General features: G+C 32.3%; 1 protein-coding gene across 1 annotated transcript in view; it reads right to left on the bottom strand.

The window, feature by feature from the left end:
- Positions 1–14,265: 14,265 nt before the first annotated feature.
- LOC110996625 overlaps positions 14,266–18,162 on the bottom strand; it is a 41,486-nt gene continuing 37,589 nt past the window's right edge. The window contains exons 6-8 of the mRNA XM_022264387.2: positions 17,841–18,057; positions 16,773–16,976; positions 14,266–16,496 (exon numbers count right to left, since the gene is read on the bottom strand). Coding sequence (XP_022120079.2) covers positions 16,359–16,496; positions 16,773–16,976; positions 17,841–18,057 — 559 coding nt within the window. The 3' untranslated portion in view covers positions 14,266–16,358. The remainder of the gene's footprint in view (positions 16,497–16,772; positions 16,977–17,840; positions 18,058–18,162) is intronic.

Genomic DNA, 18,162 nt, shown 5'->3' with positions numbered 1-18,162 from the left:
CCCTCGCAATTCGTTTAAGCGAATACAAAAGTTAAAATCTATTGCTCTCCAGGGGTCACACTAAATCGTGTTCATTCAATAGTTTCTTTTATGTGCACATCTTAACTTTTCTTATTAGTTTCTCTGAAACCATATTCTCTATAAACTTGTTTAATGTACAATTGGATTTAGTGCTTCATAACACATTTCTTTTCGTAGTTATAAAATAATCAGTGGCACTACTAGATTCTTATGTCTTCATTATCTGTTTCATAACCATTTGTCAATCAAATAGGCAAGTAGGTGATCAGTTTCCTGTGTCTGACACACGCGGTCCACTATTTGGGTCTTAGACAAGCCGGTTTCCATACGATATTTTCCTTCACTGTTGCGCACTTATACAGATAGTTCATTGGTGCACAATTGGTCGGACCGCCGACTTCAGCTAAAATCACACGATGACGCCATCTATAATGCAGGCCGCTGTAACTTACCTTACATTGAAAGTGAAAATGTGAAATAGCAAATACAATTGTTAAATTTTGATTGGCGAAGTTCTACTGTATTCTGGTACAATGTAGCAATCAATACGATGACAATAATGAAACCAATAATGAACTTAGTAATTGACAGAATTCGACAGCTTTTAATAATTATTGCAATTAGAAGACTATGACATGTTTCGACTTTAGTTTTAACAATCCTAACATGAGTTGAGTTAGTGTAGCCAATACTATTTTACTATTTTAACTCTCTCGTACTTAAAACAAATTATCCTTTTTGGATCTTTTAAAATATACCTTTCGAGAGTATCTGTCAGGTTGTGGTAACGCTGTTATAAAAGAAGATTTGAAGATTTGAGTTAAAACCCAGCAATTAAACGGTTTCAAGGTAATAATTTTATTAGGTTCAAGGAATCCTGGTTTCCTCTCAGTAAGAGCGTCTATTAAATGCTCACATAGGCAGAAAATTCATTGGCTCACAGCCGGGGTCGGAACCTAGGACCTGAAGAATACACTGCTCACACACAAATAATTATTATATTAATAAAAATATAGTAATTAATTAGTTATTAAAATAAAATCAAAAACGCTTACTTTGGAATATAAGATACAGGTATCACTTATTCCACGTCATTAAATTTGAATCGGTGGACATCCCTACTCATCGGCAAAGAAGACAGGTGGTGTAGGCCGAGAGAAAAAGCCGGCGTAATAACTCTCGGTACACTTTTTCAATAGCAAATAATCAAACAACTATTTCAAATCAAATCCATATGGAGTTTTAGTTTGTTATAATTTGATCCTTATATATAATGTTAATGTCAGTTAGTACACAAAAAAACTAAAGTATCAATATAAAAATAATAAATGTTATTAATGTTAACGAATAATAAAAAATATTACTTCAATACGTAGTAACTTAAATTTTACAAAATTATCGTGAAAATCTATATTGTATACAAGTTTTTTTATATGTAGACTCTGAATGAAATATTTAATGAAAAATAAACGATTCAAAGGCAAATAAGATTCCAACTACACTTTTAATTTACTAAATGTCTAGCTTTTTCCGCGTACTGAATTCTCTGCTTGCTCCATTCATCAGGCCACTGTCACTGTCCTACGGCCAATTAGTGATGTAACACTTCACTGAACACTGGCGCAAATTACACGAACAATCTTATATGTTCATAAAATGCCCGATCATGGCAAATGCATGTACGAAACACCCGTACGAAATACCCGTATCACTTCCATTCATATTTTCTTTAGTGGTCGTTGATTGTGATTACATTTTAAATATTTTAAAATAGATTAATGTACTTTCATAATTATAAAGATTACAGTCATATTACTCATCTGTCTGGCATAACGTATAGGTACACATTTTACAACGTAAAAAGAGTTTGTTTATAAATAGAGGATTTTAAAAATACACCTTTATACAGAAGCATGGGACAAAAAAATAAAAAATAGCTGTAAATATGAAATAAAGTAATTTCTCTAAATTTTGACTAACAAAATTAGGATTACATCATAGTGTCAATTGTGTATAAAAATCAAACACTTCTTTTATTATACGAATATTATATGACATCCGACATCAGAAAATGAATATTTTTTTTCTACGTGGAAAAGAAGTTGGTTTCTGGTTATATACACTAAAGAGCTTCTGTTGAAAATTATTAATATTAATATAAATTTAAAATAAATAATAGTATCGTTCGATCATCTGCCTTTTGTTCTATTCATGGCTAAACTGCAATTATCTCAGAAATAAATTCGTGCGGCCCTTTTGTCACTCAAAATCTCATCCCTCATCGGGCGTGCATAACGAGTCTGGGGATAACAAAATATTTTTCATGAAAAATTTCTTTGATAAATACGTCATTCAATTTCAGAGGTATAAAAAAGACTGAACGCAGAGTCAACAATGTGGAACGAGTGAAACGTTCCAATAATAAAAAATGTAGAGTAAAAAGAATCGGCCAACGGATTTTCAATATCGCTTTACAGGTAAACGAGGTTGTTATTCATACGGGGCGTGCTTCTTTCTCCGAATGTATCCAATTGCTTTTCCTAAGTGAATGCCATTTCAATTGACGGAAGTTTACGAAAGTATTAAAAATTCAAAAATGGAATTCCAGATTACTTGATTTGCCGACATTAACTCGGAAGATAAATCATTTATTTCAATTTGCCCAATTAAAAAGGGACTTTTGAAAGTCATAATTACAAATTAAAAATAGAATTACTCTAGTTGCCCCTTCCAAAAGGTAGTTTCATATGGAGAAAATTGGAAAAGAATCTCCTTACTTACTCTTTTAAAATAGTTAAAAATATATATTTGGTGATTATATAACTTAATAAAATTAAAAAACAGTCTATAAAGAAATAATCAAACGCTTCCTGTCGTCAGTACGCTACCTTTTACACTACGTAATGGGTTTTATGAGGTTTTTATTTCGTTGATATCAATAACGCATTTTAATTTGGTAAACGTCTTATATATAATATATAGGGGGCAAACGCGCAGTAGGTGATCGTTGATCGATGCTATAGGACTGCGTGCGTTGCCGGTCTTTTAAGAATTACTGAAAATCTTTTAGGAAATATTTAAGTAAGTAGCTGGTTCCACATAGTGGTAGAACGCAAAAAAAAATGCCTTTATTAGGCTCAGTTGTGGAACAACGGACGTCGAGGTGAAACGGGCGAAATTTCGAATTCTCGATGTTTATAGAAAAAATAAATAATTCAAAAGTCGAAATTTGACAAATAAATTATACTATTATCCCAACTTATAATTAATTCACATTAGTTTATCACTTGGTTAGTAGCAAGATCTATTAACTATTAAGTTTGAACGATATATGTGGTACAAGATCAAACAGGAGAGGAAAGCGCAGTCAACTCGGTAACATCAGACTTGCATTTAACCGTGAATCGCAAACTATTTACAAATGTACCGGCAACTATGTAGAATGCAAGCTGACGATGCAATTTGCAAGATCTGGGAAAACGCTTACATTCGATGAAACTTGATACATATAACTCGCATGTCTAGTAAAGTTAATTCTAGATTCACTTGGGACTTAGTTGAACGTGATTTCTTGAAACCAGCTCAACAATATTTATGAAGCAAAACGAATCATTTAAATTGTATAACTAGATATATTTATACCATATCAGGAACTAATTTGATGAGCAAATTGAACTATGCTAGTTGATTATAAATATAAGTCTTTTCTGTTTCGTATAAAAAGTGTTTTTCTAATAAAACTAAAACTAGCGAATGTTGATTACATAAAAAAGTGCATGCGTACAAAGTACATAAGTACATGCCAGAAGTGAACCTTCTTTTTAAATTAAGTATTTCTATGGTAAAAGCCCCAATAGATCATGTACCAGTATATGATCACTACGTGTAGTTATATCTATATTCACACTGTTTACTGTATATATGCTAATGATAATATAAATAAATAAAAACTTTGCGTTAACTGCACAATTATCTTGTAATGCGAGAGAATTCCATCTAAAGTTCTAATACAAACTATAATACATCAACTATAGCGTGTATTTTAAATCCCTCTTTCTCAGTCTCTCTCTCTCTCTCCCGTTTCATCGACACAAACGCTGCACATCTTTGTGACGTTCCGTAAAAATTTTACTCTCACGCGACTTCACACAACTTCAAAACTACAAAACAAGAAAGGTTTGTACAAGCAGGGTCCATTTTCTTGTCTTGTAGATTGGGTCGATTTTAATTTTCCACCTAATAGTTGAAAATCCCTCACACAGTTCCTTTTTTAATTGCAGATTGAAGTGCCAAATTTGTTTAATGATAAAGGCGTACATATTAAAAGATACAAAAATATTCCTATTCAATGTCGTTAATTGAAAAGGTTACGAAATGCAACGCTATTTGGTAAAGGAAATACATTTTAGTATAGCTTTAGGGGAAAATGGCATAAGCACTGATGTGTATTAATGGATTTGACAGGGAGGGATAGAAGGTTATACTGAATTATAGATCTGGTATACAAAGCCAATATACGTGAATTTTAAGGTATATACGCAAATGTCATTATCTTTTAAAGAAAATAACTAACGTTTGAAAATAAATTTATTTATCCTCTCACCTACTTAAGAAATATTTGTCTCTAATACATTTGGTACAGTTTTCTCTTCTGGGGATGAAGCTATATGCACAATCTGCAATTAAAAAAAATATTGTCAGAGACGAGACTTTTAATGAAGAAGATGAAGTTAATAATTGTATCAATATTTATAAAAATACCAGCTGTACAGCTATGAAGTTTCATTAGTTCAATTATATCTTGAATGGCTACAGTTTTAGCCTAGTACTATTCTCAGCGCAAGCTCTTGGCAATTCTATACCCTCGGATATTAAACAAAGTCATACTTAACATATATAAATCTTATATTTTGACCCACTAATCTACTTATGTTCATTTGTAAGAATAATATCTTAACTTGAATAATACCTAATGTTATAGCTTGCATAAGTAAACCACGGACAATGTTTCCTCTCGAATAAAGGGCCCTAAGGCTAAAAGGCAAGGTATACTTTGCTTCATATTGACTTACATTATGAATAATATTTCTTATTTTCTTCAGGAGCCACTTTATTACAAAAGATTGGTGGTTGACAACTTAAATTTCCGGGTTTTTCTTGAATCTAAAAAAGGTTAAACTTGAATTTTGCGCTTGTCAAAATTGCAAAAAAAATCGGGTCCGATGTCGTACGTTCTATAACTACTTCTTTCTTCTACTTTACCTTTACTACTTCAACTTTACCCATCATTATAAGCTACGACAATTTGTATCAACGATGACGCAAAAAGAGTTGGTGACTTTCCGTAATTAAACAGTCTGCATAAACTCTCGTAACGTCCCGCGCATAATACGCCAAAAAATAATTATAATTTAGCCTCAATTCAAACATGAGTAGATAAAATAATCGTTCATATATACACGGAATAAAAATCTTTTGTATTAAATTGTTAAAACCCAGACACGATTATGAGGAAGCGAACGGCCTGAATCAACATTAGGTGGACTGGAAATAAAAATCTTTTTCACTGATTTTACAATATTCATTATATGTGTTAGCTAAAACTGGCAACAAGTGAAGAAAATATTTATGAAATTTAATAAATATTGACTGTATATGATCCTTCTCAACGTCAACTTTGTTCGATTTGTCCGTCAGAAAATTTGTTACCAATAGTATAAATCCATCCAGTATAAATCCAACCATCTTTTCAAATATTTTCTGTCCGCGATGGAAGACTGGTGACCAGTTACCAAGACTTCTATATGCATTTTCTAGGCACCAGCTTCTTACAAAGAAGGAATACCTACAGCATGTAGAGTCTACTAAATTCTATCCTGCTACGGATTTAAATTTCAAAACTCACGAATCCTTGAAATCCTTGAATCCATTGTGTTAAAAACTTGGCGATTAAAAAGAGTGGCGGAGAGTTTATTGCCAGTTCTACTCTTAAGTTCTACGCCCTTGATTTGAGAACTGGCAGTAAATGTAAATTCGCAATTAATTTCATTTTTTGACGTTCATACTTGTTTACACATATGAATAAAGATATTTTTGTTTTGTTTTTGTTTTATATCGCAACGGCAGAAAATATTGGATATGGCCTCATAACAGTTGGAAATCGACGATGATATAAAATATTTATACAAATTTCATAATAAAACCAAAGGTAAAAAGGATAAAATCAGAGACATATAATAAAAATTATATAAAATTAAAAAAATTGTTAAAAAAATAAAATAACACATAACTAAAATTTCCAATTTCTCACGTTTACTCCGGAGCCTCAGGTGAAACTGTGCATCGCGTTATGAATTTACGTTCGCATCATATAATTCAGAACGGGAACCGCATAGTAATTATCTCGTATCAATCAAAAGAACGATTGACGTATACCTTCGATCCGCCCAACTGCCTTTGACCTGAGATATTAAAAACCGAGTGGACTGGTTGATCTTTTTTCATTGGCTACATATTACACGTTCCGTTGTCAAATTGATATCATATTTCACAGTGATAGTAATGTTGTTACCCCCTTATAAAATAACTCGTTTCATTAAAGAGAATTGTACGTACGATTAATAAAGATGAGATGAATGATACCATATTGTATGGCCAGTATTAATCCGTGCCTTTGTTCGTTTTGTATGAGTTATTATATTGCAACACTGCGAAAAAATTATCAAGCGCTCTATTTATTTTCGCAGATTCGAGAACAATGAATGTAGGTCAATTTTCAAGGATTAAATTTGATTTTCTTATATTTACGAAGGTATTTCAAAAGCAAAGTAATCACAAGTTAAGCGCTCAAAGAAATTGCAATATTAATTTTTAAACTGTACACTCGTTTCAAGTTACAAATTCTCGTAGAAAGTTTTATTAAAAGCAAGGTGAGCGCAGTTAAGAGGGCCACCGATGTTTTATGGCATCAGCGCGATACTTGCGAAGTAGTTTACGAGGAATCTAGCAGACATTACTGTTGCCTGGAGGGTGCACTTCCAACTTGTCTCAGGGATATTACTTTAATCGTGAACGGCCTGTGTTATGGTCAAAGTTTCATGGACGCGACTGAAGCCCCAACTTCACCGCTTATTGCTACCTCCCTCGTTATAAGGAACATTTATTTTGATTGTACGCTTGTAGTTATTATGAATCTATTAAACTTCTGGAATCGTTCGAGGCAACATCTGCTTGTTATTTTCAATTCAACTACATAAGGCACGAGTTGCTCAACAATGTTTACGTTTTTCTTTAAAGTTTCGTAGAGTTTATTCGCCGTTAAATTGTACGTACGAACGATTTATTATACACATTTTTAAGTAATTTTATACATCGTTAAAAACCCATAGCCACGCATCAGTAAGTACTTACTGCTTAATTACTTATAGCGTACATTAAATGTACGCAATGTGAATTTATGAACCATTAAATAATAGAATCTGATTTAAAATAATTAAAATCATGAAATCACTGCGATTAATTAATACTTGCTCGTAAATCATAACATTTTTCATTTACAATGGATCGAATGGAAAATGTATCGAGTAAGTTCGGGAAAACTTTAACGACATTTTCATTGTGTATACATTAATTAGTTACGTGTTTTTGTTGATATGTTTTTCATTTGCAGAAATAATTCGATATTTCGATGTATATGATCGGTATTCATTTAAACAATTAATTACTATTACAATATAAAATGATATACAATATTTTATAAGATTGTTTGGTTTGATATTAATGTTGAGTTTTTCAATATATTCTATGAACATTGGGTGAAAAACCCTCTGACAATCTCTACTATAAACATTAAAAACCGTATCTATTGTTATTACTTATTCGTTGATTTATAAAACCAATAAATTTTTTGGTATAACCAGATTCGTAAAGATACCGCTGTGGTAAAAAGTTCAACGAAAGAGGAATAGTTTCAGTCGATATATTTAACAGCATGTCTAGTTCAATAATTACTATACGATATTTGTATAGTATGTATATAGATTGATATAACTCCAATTGACCAATCACAATCAAGCGATTTTCATAAAGTTTAACCGTATCTCTAAACTTGATGATATCGAAAGGTTCTTGGCAAAAAACAAAAAACAATACATATTCAGATTGCATCAGAATAATAATATTTAGACGTATTTGTATAGACGGAAATCCCGTTTTAATTTCGCGGCCAAAATTTTGGCTAGGCATAAAGTAATTAATTCTGAAGCGTTTGTTTAGTGTATGATGTAAGTAAATATTTGACTAAAATTAAATTCGATGGCCGCGGTTAACTGAAGTCTGTTATTGATGTGTCAGTAACACGTTCTAAACTAAATTTTACATCGTTTCACGAGCTATAGAAAATATTATATTGGGGTGAAGTATTTTGTGCTTGCCAATATATAAATATGAGATGCGAGTACTTCGTGTTCATTAATACAACATAACTTTTTTGACGAAACATTATTTATAATGTTCTTCACGTACACAGTAATATATATATATATATACCGAGGAATATATATATACCGTGTTTCTAAGTATATATATATACTTAGAAACACGAAACCACCAGCTCTAGGGTCACCGGTTCTATCTACCAGGCGCCAACTTTAATCTTTAATAAGCGCCCGTGTACTTGAACCCCACGGCCCAAGTCTCTACTCCAAAGGAAATAAAATCGACGTTGGACGATTATATTTATTTTTACTTTCCGTTATGTACAGATAATATTATAGCATATAAGAAATCCATATCCTTTCGATAATCTTTGCATCGCCATTTTAGTGTTTTAGCAAAATATATATAAATACGAAAATAAAAAGTATTTTTTTGTAACAGCCCGACTGTTTCACTCTCATAATGGTAAGCGATACCATCCCACCGCCCATAGACAAAACATGGTAACAACACACATATATATGTATGAGGTGATCTTCATCTGTTTTGTTGATTATTTCTGTAAATATGGTTGAGCCTACTGCGATATTTAACCCGAAATCGTATAGCGATAAGGATTCTGACATTTTTGTATGATTGGCTCAGAACCAGCTATATACAACTCGCATAAGCCATGAAGATAAGTAAGAAGTAAAGATCTAAGCTAGATTGTAAATTGATTTTTGATACTTTTATTATATTATATTGATTTTAGTTAAAGTAGTCGCGGTTTGTTGTTTTGTGGAGCAGTGTTAGCCTAGTGACATAAGCGTGCGACTCTCATCTCTGAGGCCGTAGGTTCGATTCCCGGCTGTGCAGCAATAGACTTTTTGCGAATATTACATTCGCTCGAACGTTGAAGGAAAACATCGTGAGGAAACCGGAAACCGGACAAAAAGTCGACGGCGTGTGTCAGGCACTGGAAGCGGATCACCTACACATATATTGACTGATGATCATGAACTAGAATCTGTATCTGAGGGCAACACCTAAAACGGTTGTGGTGCCAAATTTTTTTTAATTGTATTTTTTGTTTACTTTAATCAGAGCAAATGTTTTTATTATATCTTTTCCTTTTTTAATTAGATAAAATCGGGGGAATTTTAAATTAAATGGAATATTCTCATTCAAATATAATACAGATACAATTTAAAGTTATTAAAATACTATCAATGTTATGAAAAATGCTCATCAACACGTGAACATACGATAATAATTGAGGTATTTATTAATTACATAGCGTGTCACTGATAATCTAAATAGAATATTTATTGACTTTTTCCGACCTAAAAAATATATGTCGCATAGAAAACGTTTTACATTTGATTCGTATCGTAATAATACATTGTTTTATGAAAATTATTATTCATTCAACTTTAATATTCACAGTACGATTTAACACGTCCTGTAAGAAGTGATATGTTAAAACTATAAAGGTCAAAAGAGTGACTAAAATTTATTTCGCATCGCATAGACAATTTAATTAGTATAAAAACAGTTTATGCTCTATCTATGAGCCAAATATTAAAAATGAAATGCTACAGTATTAATGAAAATCAGCGCATTGGCAATTTGGCAATAAAAGAGGGCTTTTGACCCAATCCCGGCCTAATTGTGTACATTACTCACGCCGGCTGTACGGTCACTTGGCCCGTTATCATATGATTTGTGACACCGCACCAACATTATTATTAATACATAATGTATATGTATATTACAATTTATGGATCGACGATTATTTTAACACGTTGAATGCTTCAACGATAGATACAAAGTAATAGCCGGAAACCAAAGCTTTTTATGGCGAATTTGGTTAAGTAAATTGGAATTTTTGAAATGTATATTATTTTTTAAGTAAAACATTTTTCGGATCCGAGAAAAGAGCACTTAATGTTAGGTTAGTAACTACTACCTACTATATCTTTCGCAAAACAATGGTAGTTTCATTACTACAATTATAAAATTGGCGCACAAACATGAATATTGGATTTCGGCTCAATATACAATTATAGGACATATATATTTTACAATATAAAAGAATATATATCTAGGTGCAGAGAGCATAAAATAAAAGGACATAAAATTATGTTTGATTTTCGTGAATCTTTGAAATACGAACGTGTATTATTTAAAAAAACATGTCCTATAGAAGAGGACGCTTCCCATTCCACCAAAAGTTTTGAGGGATAGAACAGACTGAATGGACTTACTTCCAGTACTTCTAAGACGTGCCTGAAAATTATTTAAGATCTTGAAGACAAACCGATTACCCAGCTCACAAACTGTCCTACGCCAATGCCGTATATGATTCCGCTACTGAACCGTTTCCTCAGTTCTGCACCAGAACTGGATTTATTTGTGACTGGTTTAGAAGACAGAGACAAACGTAAGTTGTTTTTAAAGTAGTTATAAAATTTGTTAGTGTTGTTTGGCATCTATGCCGTATCAATTGCCTGTTTATGCTAAGCGTTCGTTATTATTTCAGTTTATTTCAATATGTTAAGTGAAGCACGAAGCTCAACGATAAGCTTGGTGACAATGGCTGTAGTTTCTGACAATATCTTTTTAAACCAAAAATTATATTACCCGCTTTTTGACCCTGTTTTAGAAACTGGTAGAAAATGTAAGTTAAGAACCGCATTTTTAATATTGTCGTTGGAAAGTGTACAAAGTTACCATATGTATATGTCGGCGCGAAGCACCTGTAAATAACGAATCCAGATTAATTAAAGCTGTCATTAAATTATTGAAGATAATGACGTCAGTAATACTGGTGTCATAGATTAGTTTGTTGGCATCTGCCATTTAATTTCGACATTAGAGTCTACACTTTAAAGGCTTCTGCTTGGTTCGACCGCTCAATCGAACTGAGGCTCGCACCAATCAGTTCCTGTATTTATAACAACCAGAATTTGTAATAAACAAGCTTCGTAACATTTCGGGTACTCGTTCCACGACCGAACCCGAATAGACCACAGAGTCAAACAGAGTCATAAGAACGAGTGTCAAAGATTACTTTAATATTTATTGTTATCTAGTCTCCAATATTTAAAATTATGATAAATAACTTTCCATAATAATAATTATGACTATGGAGTCAGAATTATTATCGATCATTGAATAGTGATTAATTATAAGATCTAGCAACATTGACAAGTTAAATGAACTAGTCATATTAACGGTTTTAAAGAGATTTGACTTCGATGTCATTAAATGATAATGACAGTGGCAGCTGACACTAACACGCCATTGCTGTAACATAAATAATAAAGAATATAAAATTACTACAGACTATCATAAAATATGAATCCCAAACATTATTAATATTTTTCGTAACAATATATAAATTTGCGCCGATATATACAATTCGAATTAATCAAATTTAATTTGATTTGAAATGTCATTAAAACAAACAATCGACACTGTACGCCCTTCATTAGTTATATTTGTCGTTTCAAAACATAACGCTGTATTTAATAAATATTTTTCAAGTGGCAGTAACACCAACCCAATCTCAAAACAATGACAGGGAAAATATGGGCCATTGTCTTCTTAATAAACACCTTTTTGTCCTAGGCGCGACGGATAGCCCAATGCGCAGAGGTTGTTTCAGCGCAGAGGAATCAGTCACCCACGTAGTCCTGGAATGCAAGGCTGTGGTTAAGCAACGTACGGAAATCCTCGGAACAGTGAGGTCACTCCGTGAAGCCTGTGAAGTGCCCAGGAGACTTCTGTGCTTCTGGAAGGAGTTAGGCTGCCTAAATTAGCTAGGACTTTACGCAAAACGGACCAAATTTGAGTCTAATTGCGTAAAGTAAGTCTAAGTGGACGGACATTTACCTACCTACCTACCTACCCAGCCCAAAGTTTTTACTTTTAGATATTATGACGAAATGTTTTGAATATATCGTGACTATATTTTCCGTCCCGTAGACGTGAAATACACGAAAAAAACCATGTCAAGTTTGCCATCCATTAAATGGCTAGCCAAGCCACTTTAATATTGTAATGAAATTGCTAAATGATGCATGAACTGAAGTCAGCCTGAAAGTTGGAGTGGCACAGCGATCGATCAAGGACTTATCTTAAAAGCAATTAGTTTTTGTCTCAATTTAAACTATAAGAAATTCACAACATAAACTGCATAAAGATTTTGTATGTGATTTTATGGTTTTTATGTTAGTTTACCTTTGATAAAAACTAAATCAGCCTAATTGAACTAACTTAAATCCTCTTTCGTCTTTTTCTGTCAAGCTTAGTTTAATGAATAGAGACGGATAAGTACTTTAGCTAAAATACAACAATACAGATTATTTCAAACAATAAGGGTTATAACGTTTTCTAGCCTAAGTTGTAGTTCTTCCGAATAGTATTTTTCTTGAGAAGATAACCTGTCATGAATGTATATGGAATGAATCATGACTACTATTATGCTATTGGAACAATAAATGTCGCTCAACATGTCTAATATTACAATACGTTTTATTGACGAACAAATCTGACTTACGGCCCTTCAAGGAAAGAGCATTTTAATTCCTAACAGGCCGGTAACACACTCGCGAGTTCTCTGGCACTGGCACAAGAGTGTCAATGGGTCAAAGGGGCGGTATCACTCCACATCAGATGAGCCTCCTGCACGTTTCACCCGTTTAAATCATATATTAAATCTTGTTATTGATTACACGTATTAGTTTTTTTATAAATAAAATAATACAGTAGATAAATATAAATAATCATCCGAGCATGAGTTCTTAAGTTTGATTCCTGTGTTATTTGTTGGGTAAAGGATTTAAAGTTAACTGATGCCTCAAAACGTATTATCAATGAGAAGAATTTACTCCGCTGCCGCCATCTTTTGGGTTGTTTCGGGACTTCGAACACATTTCAACAGTAAATATTATCCCCAGCCCCACCGACACACAATAACTAGTGCTGCGAGAGCGAAGACGCTCTGCAGCACCTACGAGGCCCAGGGCCGCTCTAGGCCGTTGAGCAGCGGGTGTCAGTGGCGCTGATCCCCTGCAAGTCCACAGGCGTAACACGGTTCCCGGCGCCACCCACATGTAAAGCGCGGAAGACAGCAGATCGGAGTTAAAAAACCTAAATTCAAAAATAACTTTATTCATATAGATAAACATATAATATGAACGTCAAAAAAAAAACAAATTAAATTAATTGTAAATTTACATTTAACTTGCTGAAGAACTAGCAAGAAAACTTCCAACACTCTCTTCAATCGCCAAGTTATTAATATAAATTGTTTGAACTGGAGCAAATCAATCCCAAGTATTAGGATCATTTAAGTATTCGTCACATTTATAAAAGCGTCAGCAAGACTTGCTATTTTTTATTTTTACATTTTTTTTTCTTAATGGGAGGATAGATAGCCACCAATTCGCTATCGTTAATTTCTTTGAAAATCCTACCTCCTTATGCAACAAAATACACAAAATTATCTATATATAGTTAAATGTTAAATTTCAATTTACTTTTTTTGTTAATTCATCTTTGTCCATTAATGTAGTTGCTTGTTTTTATATTGTTTATCTATGTAATCTGATATCGCTTTCTGTATTGTCTTAGTGTTCTATCTTATAATTTGCATTATATAATAAACTGTTAGATTACTTTAAATGAAATAAATAAAAAAAATTAAAAAAGCCTAGAATAGGCCTGCAATTGATCTTTGGTAAAAATTGTAAGACCATCCATTAACGCTAAATCCTTTTATCATTTCTACCAGAAAATAGTGGATGTTAAAGAAACAAATTAATTTCATAATATGTTTATTTTACAAAAATCACCTGCCAGCGTTTAACCTACAATACATCAATTTAATTAGATAAGTTACGCTCACTTTTATATAGACATCACAGGTAAAATATAGACACAAAATATATTTACTAAAATTATGTTAAGACAGCTATTTACAATTTTAATGCCTAGAAATTTATTTATGTATTGTAATTTTATTATAAATATTTATCTTTCGTTTTTGTTTTTAATATTTATAAACAAATTATTAACAACAGTAAAAACAATTTAAACAATTGAAATAGGAACATTTGCAGCGACATCTAACGTTTCGAAAGAAAAAGCTAGTGAAGATTCATAATAATTTTTACTTTTACGCTCTGCGTTTGACAGAACTTCCATAGAAAATTGTAGCAAATAGAATTTTGAGCTATTACATATTTATTGAAAGGATACTAAATAAAATTATATAGGAAAATACCTTCGCCTTACTAATATTAATTTGCGCCATCTAGCTATAAAGTTCTGAACTATCGCATAGATTTTAGCGTTATAATTTTCATGACAGATAATATATAATTATTTTAGGTGTACTTCTATAATTTATGAAAAATACGTAATTATTATACTTGGCGCCGTTAGCAGTACTTCAATATTACCTTAACAATTAATTGTATTTACATAGAATGTAATAGCAAATTATATTTCATAATAAATAAACACTGTATAAAACGTTTTAAGTATATAAAATTTGAATTTAATACTGAACAGTTTCATGGTTTGAGCAAGAAAAGAGATTTACAAAAGCGATATTACCTAGAGATAGTACATCTAATTTTATGTGTGTGGTGGATTCATTTCATAAAAATATTTTATTTGGGGCAATTTTCTACCAACGTGTGGCAGAAAGACCAAGAAATTACACAGAACTTATCAATAAGCTAGGATGGGTAATGTTGTAGCCAAACTTTATCGATTCTTGGCAGATAAAAAAAATAGTTGTGCTTTTAATTCTCAGAGTTTTGTATGTACGTCCAAGCTATGTCTTGGGATGGATGTAGTGCTAAAATACCTTTTATATCATGTTGACAGCACTGTTACGACGTTTGACAGTTGTCATGTTATTTCGTCCATATGTTAATTCGTATAACTGACGTGGTTATTTTTTGTCCGTTCAGAGTTTTACTATGAAAGGCGCCCATTTTCATTAAAATTGATTATCTATACCGTATATAAAAATAAAATAAAATTCTAAACTTTGTGTAACCGTGTGTATATGAAGTAAATGTAAGCCGCGATGAAGGCAGTTTGCAAATATGGCAATTTTTTACAATGCGATCCGAAAATTACTCTTGAATTAATTTTAAACGAACTAATTTATAAATTATAAAAATAATTATCGTGTTAACAATATTTTATTATAAAATGAAAACTATTTTTTTTTAGTTTACATTCACGCCAAATATTTGCAGTCGAGTTTAAACAATTATTGTATTTGAAATTGTGCGTCGTTACATTTCTATGAAAATCCATGTTTGTTTCTTGTACTTATGAAAAACGAAACATGAATATTGTTATGAGATCTTTGAACAAATTGGACATAAAATATTTACGTAGACTTATGCTAAGTTCACAACAGAGTAGGAAAATTTACACTAAGTTGAATATGACTACGATTTATTACAAACAATTAATTTTGTACATTTGGGTGTGGGTATGATGCTTTGTCGAAGATTTCTAACTTATTTAGTATAATACGTAGCTTTAAATTTGTTTGGTTTACTAATATTAGATGCCCGATTTATTTCTAATATTTTCGTTTCCCTACATAAAAAATTATATTCTAAATATTTCAAAGCTCATTTAAAACACGTCCCGATAAATAAAATTTCTATTATTCAAGGCAAAACGTGTAAATAAGGTTCATATTATTAATCGTGTGTCTTCTATAACACTTCTTGCCTTACGGTAAAATTATGTTCAGTTGTAAATTCTAGTCTGTGCAGATCTAGTATAGCTATCTGTATATCGAGCTATCTGTATTCAGCGGATAAAAAATACTGGGACTGTAACGACATCTTCAACAAAGCATCCATAGTTGATATGGTTTACGTGGGGCATGTTCCTGATAATATCTCTTTTTCTGCGGAGACTCGCTGCATCAGTTCCTCAGCCCATCGATGAGCTGTTCGGTCTACTGTTGAGGGGACTGTTAGGCATTGCATGCCTCCGTACTCACAGGCGATCTGAAAAAAGGATTTTATTTTTTAAACCTAGGTAAATTTTATTTATTCATAATTAACCAATCAAGCCTAATGGCATTCTTTTGACTTAAGTCTGTTATTTCTCATCGGAGCATTAACTCAATTATACAGAAAGTATATTTTTAACTTTATTTTTATTGTAAAGATGTATATGTTTTGTTTCCAAATAAATAAATAAAGAAACGAAAAAGTACTCTGTACGGATGTAATTATATAATCTTAGTTAAAATCGGTTATTTACAGCACTAGAATACTCACTCTATAGTGGTGCAGCAATCCCCTTTCAGAAGGGACGCCCACGGAACTGGCCCCTGGAGCAAGTTCCCATAGGAAATGGTTCCCCAATTCAACTGCATCGTGAGGTCGTAACGCGTACTTGCTCCGATTCTTGAGGGCGTGTGGCGCCGCCCAGCGGCGTGTTTTGCGAGCTGTTACTAATGGCGCGGGCGCTTCTACGTCGTCCTGAAATCAAGATAATAATAATAATAATATTTATTTATTTCTCACAAAAACTTACAAAAGTTATAACATGATATGTTACAGTAAAGTATCTAAATAATTGTCATTCTTCTTTGGAGTAATTGTTAATGTTTATGTTTGTTATAAGAAAATTTCATTTCGATTATTGATAATTTAAATTGTCAATATCGACGTCATGGATGTGCTGTTAACTTTAAGAATATCACAAGAGCTAAAGAAATCTTTTATTGAAGTAATTTTTTTTTAAATATGCTCGTATTCCATTTGCAATTGATTAAAATATTAATATGGTTTTGGTTAGTAACTTCAACGCTTTCTTGGTACCGTGTAATTGTCTACTCTGAGATGCCTATGCCGAATTCAAATGTTTAACTACCCTGAATTCATCCTTTTTCTGTTTACGCTTGGTAGAAACCAAGATCTAGAGAGATCCAAGATACTAATCGTAATTGCTACTGCCGTAGAATTTTCTGCATTTGGTCGTTTTTTTTTTTGATAAAACATTTCTCATAATTGTTGTATTTTCTAAATATATATTATGTATCGTATTTTGACGTAGTTACTGGCGATTCCTTAAAGACTCTCATACAGAATTTCTCACAACATTTTCCCTTCCTGTAGGTCTAGAGTTACTAGAAATAATTATTTACGTCCTAAATGCCTATAATACTACTAATACTTGAGAACAATAAAATATTTATATATATTAAAAAAATCGTAGCAGTATTAAGAAATAAGCTTTTGTTTAATTTAATCTTTTTAGTACTTAAATATATATATACCGTTTATGCTTCAAGTTTTTTGAAAACCGTAAATCCTTTAATATGTAAAGAAATACTAAATTACCTCCCATCGCAGATAGAAGAACGCGTTCCTAAAGAGAAATGCAGAGGGCGCCTTTGACGGAGGGTTGTACGCGGCACGAAGGGCTGTTAGGAGGGCTACAAGAGTCCTTTCCCTTCGAGGCAAAATCACTTCATCAACATCAATCACTACCAGCCACCCCGCTGATGACATTGACCGGTAGAGACAATCGTTGAATGCGGCGAACTGCCCTTCCGTCCTGGAATTTATTAAACCTTCTTAATATTCACGTAAAATGACGTAAAAAACGCGCATTATTATAGTATTTTTTAATTTGATTAGGAATACAAGTTTTAAACTAAGT

This window comes from Pieris rapae, chromosome 15 (assembly GCF_905147795.1).
Source record: "Pieris rapae chromosome 15, ilPieRapa1.1, whole genome shotgun sequence".
NCBI classification, from domain to species: domain Eukaryota; kingdom Metazoa; phylum Arthropoda; class Insecta; order Lepidoptera; family Pieridae; genus Pieris; species Pieris rapae.
This window is presented reverse-complemented; position numbering and strand designations above follow the sequence as displayed.